The 13,709-nt window shown below is 37.2% G+C and overlaps 1 protein-coding gene across 2 annotated transcripts in view; it reads left to right on the top strand.

The window, feature by feature from the left end:
* Positions 1-4,385: 4,385 nt before the first annotated feature.
* KCNK2 (potassium two pore domain channel subfamily K member 2) overlaps positions 4,386-13,709 on the top strand; it is a 105,531-nt gene continuing 96,207 nt past the window's right edge. For both annotated transcript variants that reach the window (XR_010719945.1, XM_066178274.1), the window contains exon 1: positions 4,386-4,468. Coding sequence is in view for 1 of the 2 variants with exons in the window: in XM_066178274.1 (XP_066034371.1) it covers positions 4,435-4,468 (34 nt within the window). In the remaining variant the exon portion in view is untranslated. The remainder of the gene's footprint in view (positions 4,469-13,709) is intronic.

Genomic DNA, 13,709 nt, shown 5'->3' with positions numbered 1-13,709 from the left:
ATAAAACAATACACTTTAAGGAAATCTTCACAGGGCAATATAACCAATGTCTTTATTTAAATCAGGAAAACATTTGTCATTTCAACGAAGACAGTCACAGATTGAGTAAAAGAGTGCACTCCTGGTTTATTTACCCATGCTCATTTACGGCTTGCTTGCTGAAATGCTAAACTTGCCCACTTCAAGGGTTAGCAAGTTTACAGCCTACCTGGGGGACAATTTTCAGGCATTGTGGCTGATGTGAGAAGTAATAGCTAGAAGCTAAGAGGTAACAAACAACAGCTCACTAAAAGCAGGTTCACTGTAAGGCAGCATGTGAGTCACACAGTTTGGTTAAAATCAACACGTGCAGTTCCTGAAACTCAGCTGGTTTTGGCCAAGAGGAAAAGAACATAACTATGGGTGCAAAAGAGAGAGGAAGATGCTGAGGTTTAGGAAGATGTTCAGCTCTATTATTGGGTTTTTAGCCCCTTGACAAGGGCTAAGTGGGCTCATGGGATGAAACTTTGAGGAAGGAACTTTCCTATGTGTTCAGGTGTCTCTGTGCACTGGCTTTGAACCAGGGCTGTGTTTGGAACTGGGACATTTTCTCAGATACTAGGCACTGAGGACAGTTACTCCAGATGACTAAGTGGGTGTCTTTAGCCTAATATTTTTAGTAATGGGCTGGTGTAAATTGTCTTGTGGGACATTCAAGTGTTTCCTTTGTCTTTTTTCCACTTTCCATGCCTTCGGTGTGAGGAAAGCATCTGAACTTTGCTGAACTTTGTCAGCAGTAAAGTCTTTTATTACCTTCTTCAGAGACGGGCAATTTGAGTAATTGTTTTTATTTGTTACAATACATCAACAGGTTTATACCTCAGGTAGAAGGCAGAAACTTCGAATGCTTTCTGTCTTCTATTAGCTGATATAGCACAATAAAATTATCTCTGGTACATTAGGGAAAATGGTTCTGGGGTCAATTCCAAGGTTAGGTGTATTTTGCTGCTATGCTCCAAAGCCTAGATTGATGTTTGTATGCATTGTGTGTGGCTGTGGCACACCAGTCAAAACTGACTGTATTTCATGCGCTAAAAGTCCGCCAAGAGAAAATTGGAATTCATTCATGTAGTTTTTGATGGAAAAAGAGAGACAGGTAAAGCAATTTTGAGGGGTTAAGAACATTCTCAAACTCTACTGAAATGCATAATTTAGACTTTTGGGGGAATATATTCACAGCTGCAAATTGCAATCAACACAGGAAAAAATACAGATAAATGGACAAAAATACAGAACAAACACAATAAAAAGCCCAAACTTTTTCATAAAGCAGATAAACTTACGGAAAAAAATTCTGGGCTTTTTCTAAACCTAATTTTCTCTGTCTGAGGTGAAAATCTTCTGGACCATCTAAGTGCATTCTACAGCAGAAACTAAAGAGATTCTGAAAAAAATGTTTTTGGTGACAGGGCTGTAGAGAAAAGAGTAGGGAAATGAAAGGGAGGAAACAGACAGTAAGGACAAGATTGAAATTAATATAAGATATATTACTATATATTACTAGATTTAATATTTTTTTTAGTTTCTAGAAAAGGAAAATTACTAAAATTGAAGATCATGAAGAGACTTGATATCGGAGTTATGGCTGCATAGTCTTAGACTACAAATTACTTTTGCATTATTTTGTCAAAGAACAGATAATTTGATCTGCCCTAATTCTCATTGGAAAACCCAGCAGAGATCCAATTCCCTTAGGAATTCTAAGAAACCTGGTCAATTAGTCTCTTATTCACAGAGTCTTCCTCTTCTCCTACTCTGGATTTACACATGAAGGTTTTCATTAACTGTCTCATATGCAGTGAACTCAATTCATACTTTCCTAATTATTGTCAGTAGCCAAGTGCAGGCACACAAGATTTACAGGGAGTTGTGGCAGTTGCTCACAGAAATGAGTTACACAATTTAACAGAAATGAGACCAGGCAATTTGTGTGCTTCTGTAATAACCAAATGATCAAAAATGGCCTCAGTAAAGAGGATCGATCATCTGAAAGTGTTTTCATAAACATGCACAGCAGACAAATGATCTTGCCTGTAGAAAAAAAAAAGCCAAGCAACCAAACCAGAATTAGAGCAGAAACACACGCTGTGTGGAAAATCTCTCACAATCATTTATGCTTTCAGGCTTGCTTTGACCACCTTTGGTGATTGTTGTAGTTCTAAGAATTTCATATTTGTTTTTTACCCAAAATTCCTGAGGTTTGGTTTTCTGTGGTATTGATTTTGGTTAGTTCTTAGGTGGTAGCATGTACAAGTTTATTTTCACAGAGAGACAGAGGATGGATCAAAATATCTGCATCACTTCAAATTAAATGGGAGCAGAGGAGCAGTGTCTATCAGAACAGCTGAGTTACTTACAGAGTAGCTGGGACCCTGCACTGTAAATGCACAAAAATAGAAAACATTCTCTAATTTAAAGAATTTCTTACACTAGTGATTAGTAACAACACACAGGTAAGTTTTGCTGCAAGGCAGATTTTTCCTTTAATTTGTGTGTCCATCTCCACCATAGCTATCTGTTTCTTGGTAAGAATAAAGTTTCAAAGTCAGTAAAAAATAATACTGTGTTCCTGTTTTGTTTGGTCTTTGTCAACTACAACTCATACTTCCAACTTTTAACTGCAAGAAAAAGACTAACAATCAAAGAAAAAAAAAACCAAACCAAACAAACCCTGGTGGTTTACAATGTTTGCCTGACTTCAGGGCTTTAAGCAAAATATTAGAGCTCCTGGTGGAAAGTTGTGAAATTTAGGTGTGTGAAAGTATTGAAGTATCTATCACAGGGACTCACACATGGAGCTTCTCCCTATTGAGAAGTTCTATGAAAATCTTAAGAAATGACATAATATGACTGTACTTGAGCACTATGTTTTAATTCTATCACTCGTGGTTCTGTTTCTGGGAATCTGGGTCCAGATTAGCAACCCATGAAATTAATGAACAAAACTTCATTTTTCATTGAATAGGAGTGGGAATGAGTTCTCTGTGACACAGCCTTCTGAAACAGGTGCTGTTTTTTTCTGATTGTATTATTTTGAGTTCTCCTCTTGGCCAGAAAAGGCTTGGGATAATAAATAGTGGCTTGAAATTGAAGCATGCATAATTATTTGGCTACATTTTAAAATCCCAGAGATCAAGCTAGATTTCTTTTTCCTGATGATGATATTCCTTTGTTTGTGCATGCATATATTTACAAATAGATTATATAGAATGTTTAAGAGAGAAAGAGATGTGGTTACATTCATTCTCTTAATTCCTCATGATATCTTCAAATATTTAAAATGATGTGTCAGAAAATTAAGAGTCAGATTATGACTGCCAAATTACCACATTGCTTAAAATGCTATTCTTTGTCTACCTTGTTATGTGACTTTAGTGGCAATTCTATTTTCACAAATATTGTGACGAACAGACCAGATTTTCTATGTAAGATTGCTCTGTGATATGATTTTCTGGAATACGGAATAATTGTATCACATTATTTTCTTTTAAGGAATTCAATGAAAATATGAGCAATATGCCTCAAATTAATGACATCTGAGCTTGGCAAGTCTGTGGACAACTGAAGGTAAGGACCTCAGTGAATTAGGATCCTTTTTCAAAATGTGTATCTGTCATATTCATAATATTGCAGCACATGGGGAAGAAGGAGGGATGGGGAAGACAATTAAATTTGAAAAAAACTTACAAAAAAGAAAACCAAATTCTAGATTATGTTATTCGCTCCTTAAAACCACTAACTCCTCATCAGTGTCCTGATCAATAACTATTGATACACTTGAGAAAAGATGCTTACCAGCCTATTTTGTGACTGCTCCTTAGGAAACTCATAAATAACAAAAAGAATTCTAACAATGCACATCTTCCTTCTTTAAACAATGGAACAAATTTTCTACTTGGAGGCACACCTGACATCCTAGAGCCTTTCATCAGCAATTAGACTGCGTGCTGCGTATGGTTTGTGTGAATGATGCTTAAGAGAGGAGGAATTAATGGGAATCTAGTTTTCATTTACTAATTTAAAGAAGGCATGTTCTTTTAAACCTTCTGGAAAATTTCAGGTACAATTATTCAATCTTTCAAGAGATTCAAATAATTTTGCTTCAGGTTTGTAAGCACTTTCTAACATGTTGTATCAGTGGCCCTCTGAAAAATACTATGAAAATTTAAAACACTGTATAAATGCTAAATGTCATAATTTGTAACTTACCACTTTAACTTTCTTTGTACATTTAGTATTTTGATCAGAAAATACTGAGAGAGAAAACAGCCGTGCTTTGAAAGAGAATATGTTATGACGAGATGACTTGCTTAGAAGACTTCCTAAAGACAGCAATAAAGAAAATGCTTTATCTTAGAACAAAAGCATGGTGACTTCTGAATATTGCATCACCAAATGAGGAACCCACAAGCAAGACATAATTTTTACTGTAAGTACCCCTACTAAAGACGAATACTTTCTATAGTTATCCTTTGCAGGTTTTAATCAGTCTCCATTACTTGAGATGGTGAACTAGAATGCAGAATTAGATTATTGATTAAGAATTAAATTGTAGAAAATGCCTGAATGACATATATATCCATATATTCTAAATAAGGGTGTCTTGTTTTAGTTAATGGCTTTCTTTTGAAATGTCATTTTTTTAGAAAGGTCTGTTTTGACATAACTCTTGTGTGTATATTGAACATCTGCTATAACTGCATGGTATTCAGGAAACTTAGACCAGTTATCCAGTATGTTATTACTGAGAATGTTTATTTGGGAAGCTGGAAATATCCTTAGCTTTGCCCTGATCACAAATATCACTTATTTACTGTGCATATTTATTTTCATGTAGAAATGTGATGATTAATTTGGAGCTTGGAAATTAAGAAACTGATGAATAGAGTGATCCTTAATCAGAAAAATCACACTTTAAACAATACTTTCATTTAAACACTTTAATGCAAACAGTTACTATCACAGTCAGATATTGGAAGTCCTTATGTTTTTATTTGGAAGTTATCAGCAGGTATGTAAATTTGGACTGCAAAGTTTTCTCAGGCCTTGAGGAAATCTCAGTCAAAATCTTAGAAAGAAAAAATTAATGCTTCAGTGCTTAGACCGTATGAAACAGAAAAATCTGTTTGCAGGTTTCTATCAGAGAAGGGACAGGAATTTGTACTGTAGGTTTCTGAATTAGAGATGAGTCACTCATCTCTGAACTTTGAACTACTAGAAGAAGCAGCTGGGCTCAGAATATTTCCCTTGCTTTTCTGAGGTTCTTTGCCTTTTTTCCTCCCCAAAAATTTAGAAAATGTCTGCTTCCTTCCAATGATGTGTATGTGTTTTTTGTTTGTAAGCAGGATTTTTTTTCTTCTGCTTGTTTTTCTGCAGTCCTCACAGAGCATAAGGGTAAACACAGTCTTTAGTGATAAACAGTCTGGGATTGGGCATAAACAACTTACTACCTTCACAGTGGAACCTTTAGTGCCATGCAGCAGAACTCTATTCTCTGATGCATTTCTGTTGATTGCAGAGCTTTGTGTCTCTTTTGAATCACTGTCTGCTGTTCAATATTTCTGAAAGTGAACTATTATTAGTCTTTCTTTTAGATGTTTAATCATGATGAAGTGATGCCTTCCAAAATACTTAACTCTCTTAACTGAAAGATCACTTCTCCTTGAAATAATAGAACCATAACCTTGGACTAATTTTACTGCTTTAAGGTGTGCACCACAGAGGTGGATGTTCAGTCTGGAGTTACCGATTAAAAAGTCTCAGCCTGCCGGTGATTTCTCCTTGTTTTACTTCCTTTCCTGCTCTGCTATCTCCGAGTTATCAGTGATTACATACTTTTCTCTAGATTTAGTTTAACACTGCTTTCTCAAGCAATGTCAAAGGCTTTAGATAACCTGTCAATCATGAGCATTAAAGCTGAAGAACGAGCAGTTTTACTTCTTTAGGAAGCTGACGCAATCAATCATTCATTTTTAAGTACTGAAAACAAACACCATCACCTAGTTGTTTTCTATCAGGTTTTTATCCCATGATTCTAAAAATGGAAAACAGCTGAGGTAAGTTATACTGAGGTACCAAGATTGCTGTAGCATCCAAGTGTACCTGTTCCATTGCTTGAGGCACCACTATAAAATCATGACAAATAAAGAATACATTTGCAAAGTCTAAAGGAGACCTTAGGCAGGTTGAATGTAATTACATAGCTAGAATTCAACTAAGGACCCAGGAGCACCTGGGAAGGAAAATGCTCACTGTTAGTAGGGTGCCAGGCAGGAATTGTGTTTAGATTATTTACTACATAGAGTAACCTACTGTGCAGCTATAATTTAGAATGATAGAGTACTAAAGAGAAAAACATACTGTGTGAGTAATTTCCAACTTAGTAATGAAGCATAATGGAATAGAGCCATCATGCTATATTATGCAATCTGCATTTTATAGAATGTGTGAATATAAATTCAGTTATTTGCTGCTTATTGGGAGAAATTGCACCAACTTAATGTTCAAAACCAAAAAGTACTTTTCTAAAGTAAAGGGAAGGATGTAGCAACTCTGGCTTCCCTGAAGTGGAAGTGTCATATAGGAGCTTGGATTAATAGAACATAGGCCTTTTCTGTATCGTAGCTGTGGCACTAAATCTGAAGGGTACACTGGAACACATCTGAAAAGAAAGTTGCCACACCATATGGGAGGAATGTGAGGATAAATACTATAAAACCCTTTAAATACAAAACCCGAAACGTAATGGAACAAGCCAACAAGATCAGATGGGATTTGAAAGTTGTGTGTAATGAACATTTAATGTGTACATCTTTGGGGTTATTGATGCCATTTTAGTATTTGCATGACAGTTGTTTCCAGAAAAGACACAGTCTAAAATGAGAAAGATGAACTAAGAATAGAAATAAGGAAAAATCATAAACAGTCTAATAGCACAAACTGCAACTCAACAACAATTCTCTGAGGATGCTGGAGAAGCTAAGGTGAAAGCCTTTTAGGAGAATGGAAGGAAAAAATTCTGGTATTTCTAAATGCCTTAGAAATAAGTATTATGTTGGAAAGTGGAGGAGAAAGAATAAAAGGGTGCCCCAGAACTGGCAGTCATTCTAATTGTTCACCTTGCAAATATTTTTCAGAGCATCCTAGATCATGCTCCAGCCAGATGAATCCTGTTTTATTCCTGTAGCCTCTGTTTCATTGGTCTTTAACCTTTCTAGTTTTCTGGATTAGTTAAGGAGCTGCATCAATAAATACAGCCAAACATTTGTCAGCCCGCTACAGCTGTAACGACTTAGTTTTCAAAGATTATTTAAATTTATGTAAGCTTAGTATGTGTGTTTTATGTTTCTTCTGGGCCTTGGTGAGAATTCCACTTGGTCGAGATCTTGAGTTTGGATGTATACCAAGTGCAGGAACAGGGGAAAGCTAAAAAATGTCTAGAAGAAGTTAAGGTGTCAGGGTTTGGAAAAGACTGAGCAAAAACCAGATGGAAGGTAATTCCCAATACCTGTCAAGTATGAAGTCAAAAAGATCTGCACTACTGACAAAGCATGTTTGAGAATTTGAGAGGCATCATGTTGAGATTAAGCAGACTTTTCATACTTTCATTTTAATATGATTGATTGACATAGATAAAGTAGATGGTAGTTTAACTTTCTTGTTTGTATAACCACTTCCCATCTAAACTAATCTGCAATTAAAAGAGAGGATTTACTTCCTTCACCCACTTTTGGAAGAGAAAGGAACCACTCTGTGCTGGCAGGCAAATTGACGTAACATTCAACACGGTATAATGCCGAAATCTTCAGTATGATGTGGTAAGCCACAAAATAATGTAAAGACAAATACCTTTTTTACTTCCTTCCACTGTTTTATTTATTACATCTTTATTTTTCACTGTTGGAGAGGAAAAAAAAGTACATGATTCAAAGGAGTTATTACCACTTTTAAGCAGTTTCAAATTTTGAGAGAATACTTGCTACATGAAACATTACAGTAAATGCATGGAGTTGTCCATCTATGATTTTTTGAGTTACTCAGGAGAGTCTGTGTTTGTAAAGGGAGGTCAGAGTGAGCTGGGAGAGGGATATTTTTATTCCTGCAGTGCTTCCTGTAAAGATAAAATGCATGTTCACAGTGCAAGGTAATATACCATAATCCAGGTTTCCACAGCACAACTTTGCTGGGTTTTTTTCAACTTCCTCTTTCACAGCCCCAGGACTTTAGGCCAGGAACTAAGAATTCCTTTCCTAACTGTTCCGCCTGCTCATGTTGACTAATAAAACCCATAATGTTTGGGCAGGATCTGTTTCCTGTTGATACAGAAAATCCAAAATAATTGGGCAAAATTGTGCAGTGTGATTTTTTTGGAATAAGTACTGAGTAAAAATTGCCTGTGACTTTTGAGTTTTGACCTCCAGATGCATTGCTGCATTAGCACTCTCCTAAATCAAAATCAGTGGTAACAGGTGTGGGACATGATCCTACCTTTAGTATTCAGCTTCAGGTCCAGTGCTTTGGAAGAAGATGGAGTTTGGTCTTATTGGGTCAGTGTATATTGTTTGAAATGGCATGACCAGGATTGAATGGAGTAAGTAGATGCTCTGTTCTCCATAAATGCCTGTAACTGTGATAGACAAAGAGTTGCCCTGCAGGTGTGTGAGGGTACAGTGTCAAAGCAAGGGGTTCTGGCAGTGGGAACAAGATGTCCCAGCAGTGGCTGTGATGCTCCTTATAAATTCTCATCAGGCTGAACGAAGACACTGGACCACATGTCTGGAAACTCTTGTACTTTGTTTTGCAGTCACCATAACTCCTGCACCCAGCCCACTGTTTAGACACAAAAAGTGTTGGCTCACTAGCTCTTAAATTCTACAGTAGACTTCCACAAGCCTGTGGATTTTGTGCAGTGCGCTTCAATAATCAGTCAACTCCCACAGCAATCTTCTCGAAGGTGCTGGCTCACAAGCCACAACACAGTGCCACAGTCTCCCCACTCCCACAACAAACTTCAGGATGGAGCGTGGGGTGGAATATTACAGCTATGTGTGGCCCAAGCAAAGCAAAGGAGGAGAGAAATAAAGACAGAAAAGGGACAAAGAACAAAGAATATTCTCAGCCCTCAGATCCGAGGTTGATCCTGCTGTGTGGATGGTCCAGAGATGGGGTTGTGAGGCAGGAGTGAAAGGGAGAGGGGACCCAATCCCCTTTCTTTTGCACACCTCGTATGCAAACTAGATAATTCATGCATTTTATTCACCTGTACAAAGCCAGCCCTTGGAGCCCTCCTCCAGGAAGTGAGTTGAGGGGTGTGGACTGAGCAAGGGTCTCAAGATGAGCAGTCTCAGAGCAGCGGCTACACCACCCCTGTGGGACCCCCTCCTCCCATTACATCTCTCTTGCCATAACAGTCAGAAGGTTTGACCCAAAACACACTTATTTCTGGTTCTTTCCACAAGGTGAGTGGCCCAGAGCCAGCAGTGACAAGGCTGTGACATTTAGTGCTCAGCCTGTATGGTGGGGTAAAATAGAGAGAAGAACTGAGTACTTATCCAGGCCAACTAATCTGTCAAAAAAGAGACAGAGCTTTCTGCAGAGAGCTTTTAAACTCTCGCCTCTGTCAAACTACACCAAACTGACCTTTGTACAACTCTGACTCCTGTATGCTTTCTGTGATTGAAGTAAAGTAACCCAACTTCAGTAAAATAAGAGAAAATTGTGGCAGGAAAAGCTCTAGATTTTTACTTTAATCTTTTTTACTGAAACACTGATAATTTACAGAGCATCATTACCAGTAAGTTTTCTTTCTTTATTAAGCTTTAGTGAAACCAGCATTCCTACAGGAAAACTGTATTTTAATTCTTGAAAAAAATCCATTGCATTGCAGAGAGACTGCATTCTAAGTAATCAATGGTTTTTATTTTTTTCTTTTAAGAAACATTCATGTGTTCTATGTTATATAACAGTGAAAGAGGTTTTAATAATTGCAGTCTAAAATATGCTCTAACACACATCCTGCCAGAATCTGGACTCAGAATAAAGACAGGCTGTTCTTAGGCATAAAAGCAAAATTCCTTTCCCAATCAATAATGTTTCAAGCAGAAATCCATTTTTATGACTACATTTACTTCAGAAAAAATATGAAATCAAAAGCAAAACTCGGGATGCTTGAAACAGAAAAAAAAATTAAATTGCCAACTAGTGAGCTTGAAGCATCAAATTTTGCAAATTTCAAGTTAAAATAAGTATGAAATCCCCCAATACATTTTTAAAAAGAAAAAGAACATCAGTCCTTTGTTCCACAATATCTAAAATGCTTTAACTAGTGTTAAAGTTAAAAGGAAGATGTTTTTACCCCAACCTAGCATACATAATAAATACCAAGGTACATGGAATACCTCTCTTTTCTTGAATTAATGCTAAGACTGCAGAGCTTCTTTATTTTCTTGGAAGAAAAGTCCTTTTGTAGCAGATTACTTCACATTTTGTGGCCAGGGGCCACAAAGTCACACTTCCAGGAAGCTTTCTTGTTTTAAGTGTGGAGTCACATCTTCAGTTCTGGCTTTGGAAATGGATTTACAAACAAGTGACAACAGCAAAAGTCTACTTTGAAGTCTGCTCCCAGCAGGCAGGAAACTGTGCTCTGGAAATGTGTTTTCCATGTAGGGCTGTGCTCTAGAAATGCGTTGTCTATGTATGGCTGAGCTCTAGAAGTGTGTTTTCTGTATAGGGCTGTGTTCAAATGTGAGGCCACGGGGCTGCTAAACCACTGTGACAGAGAGTGCAAACAGCAAAAGTGTGTCCATGCAAAGCTGGGTCATATGCTCTGCCTGTTTTTGGCAAAAATTAGGATATTTTAATTTTTGATTTTAGACAAATGTTTTGATTTTAAGCAAATAATTTAATGCATTTATAGACCCACAAACATCACTTTTTCACTGAATGGAAAACTCCTTTGAAACGTGGTAAAATTTGACTATCACAAAAAATCAAAGGTTGGTTTAATTGCTACAGGATATTTGTTCTTTGAAACAATACCCAAAAGAATTGTGATTCCTGGAAATTAGATACATGTCAGTATAATGTCATCAAAACCTATAGGTTTGGGTTTAGGGTCAAATTAATGGCTATTACCGTCATTTGAAGTGTCCTTAGTAAAGAGATTTTCTGGGAGATCAGCAGATCACACACTACTTGTTTAAACGTTAGCCTGACTCTATTAGATGAAGAATGCCTATTGCTGGTTATATGCAACAAAAGTCCCATTATTTCCCTTTAGTTTTGAGCCTGGATATAAAGCAATTTTAAAGTCCCAAATATATCCTAACATCTCTTTGCATCTTGATTAAATTTTTGTCTTAGTCTTGGACTCTTCACAAGTTAAAACAGTCACTTATTTAAGAGCTTGATGGCAAAACTAGGAAACTATTTTATTTACTTTGGGATCAGAATTCAGAGTAAAATATAATGTTTTTTACTGGTGGTATGTGGTGAGAAGAGAAGCCCAGAGAAGAACAACATTTTTTCCACAAAATGAATTGGTAGTTTTAGCTGTTGTTGTTGTACTGGGGCGATGTATTGGACACAAATAGATCAACTGGAAAACAACTTAGGGAAGCTCATAACCTCACTTTTTCCTGCTGCCTGATAAGTATGTAAGTATCCATATATAAAATCAGTGGGATTTTCACCAACATAGCAAGCAGTTCAGAACTGACTGATACATAGAAGAAACCCTGCCAATCTTATATTCTAAGCCAAAATATGTTGCTTATTTCTGTATTTAACATGGACTAATCCTTGCACCAAAACTAAAAAAAAAAAAAAAAGTATTTTCATTTTGTATGTTTGTACTAAAAAATGGAATGTGTAGGTTATTAAAGAGAAACATTATTTTGGCTCATTCTCTCCCTCACAGATTTGGAGTAATATTTGGTGTATCATATTACAAACTGAGTGTCTGTTAGTACCAGAAAAGAAATGCTTCTTAAAAATCATTTGAATAATGGAGTGTTACTTGCTGAACTGTTCATTTGAAAACTCATTGAGTTGCACAGTAATCACAGAATCTCCAGTTTTCTTATCTTTATGTCACTGAAAAATACTTGTTGTTGTGTTGTTCTGTTTTCATTTTCATCATGTTCCAAACCAGAAATGTATCACTGTCTAAAAAATGTGTTGGTAGGTAATAGAGAAAGACAAGTTAAAGGTCAAATCTCTTCCAAACTAGTGAAATACATGGCTTAAATTTAAATAGAAATCACACTGTATGACCAGATAAACAATATATGGGTTGTAGTATAATTTATAAAATGAATAATGTTATCATTAAGGGTGCCTGGGACTGTAGCATTCATGAATAAGGCAAAATTCCCATTGACTTGGCTTTAGATGTGTACTGGATTCTTGGTTGGTTGAGGTAAGGACATCTGTTTGGATTTCCTCTGTTCTATCTAATACCTCCTTTATTTGTTCCCACACTTAAGAAAAATACAAAACAAAAAGTCCTCACTGGGAGAGATACCTACATAATGTTTTTATCTTGCTAATATTGCCATTATTCCCTCAAATAGATCTTTCAATTTTCCCAGCTACTATTTGCTTTATATTTGCTCACAAAACAACTTATTGTATTGTGAGCACTTATGTACACACAGGAAAGTTGGTAGAATGGTAAAGTAAGTACTGGCACTACACTTTGTTTCATCAGGCTAAGGAAGTCTGTGGAGGCTGCTGCAGAATCCCTTCAAAATCTTGTTCTGCCCCCATTCCTTGGTTAACAAGGACACATTCAGGGATGTTAGAACCATCCCAGAAGTGGCAGGAGGAATGCAGGGGTGTACCAGAGGTAGTGCAGGTTGATCTTTGTCACATAGAAGACAAGAGCTCAGATCATATCCTCAACCATAAACACATGGCTGGAGGTTGTGCAGCCTCAATAGCTCTGAGGGTTGAATCTTCCTCTGAGGGTTGAATCTTCACCCCCTTTTCGGAGAGCTCTCAGGGTGTGAGCCCATGAGGCCATGGAAGCTGCTTGTCCTGCCTGTGAACCCATCCATAGGGCAGAACAGTCCTGCCTTCACCCCAGTCTTCCTTTCATGTGAATGAGGAAGAGCCTCAAACTTGTGGTTACATATTTGCATGAGATTATATTTGACTATTACAACACCACAGCTGCCCAAACTGCCTCTGGTCAGCTCTCCAAAAGAAAGACAAGCAGATCATCAGGGTCCATCTGTAACATGCATGTTACTGGCTGAGCCTTGTGCATGTACTCTGGTCTCTCCCAGAATAAGTATTTGCTTCTGAAGAAGTCTAGGCAGGCAGAAATTAAATGCTGGAGCTGAGTGTAATATTTTGAAAATCACTATTAACTTATGTTACAAACTTTTTTAAAAGATATGCTAATTCAAGAGTAACCTTTGCTATTGCAAAGGACAAAAAAGAATTTGCAGATTTAGGGAGGTGATTCTGCCCCTCTACTACTCTCAGCTGAGACCCCACCTGGAGTGTTGCACCCAGCTCTGGGATCCTCAGCACAGGAAGGACATGGACCTATTGGAGCAAGTCCAGAGGAGGACACCAAGTTGATAAGAGGGATGGGGCATTGCTCCTGCAAGGAAAGGCTGAGAGAATTTGGTTTATTCAACCTGGAAAAGGCTTTGGAGTGA

The sequence above is a fragment of the Chamaea fasciata genome, unplaced genomic scaffold (genome assembly GCF_029207755.1).
Source record: "Chamaea fasciata isolate MVZ Bird 193981 ecotype frontalis unplaced genomic scaffold, bChaFas1.0.hap1 SCAF_3, whole genome shotgun sequence".
NCBI classification, from domain to species: Eukaryota; Metazoa; Chordata; class Aves; order Passeriformes; family Sylviidae; genus Chamaea; species Chamaea fasciata.
This window is presented reverse-complemented; position numbering and strand designations above follow the sequence as displayed.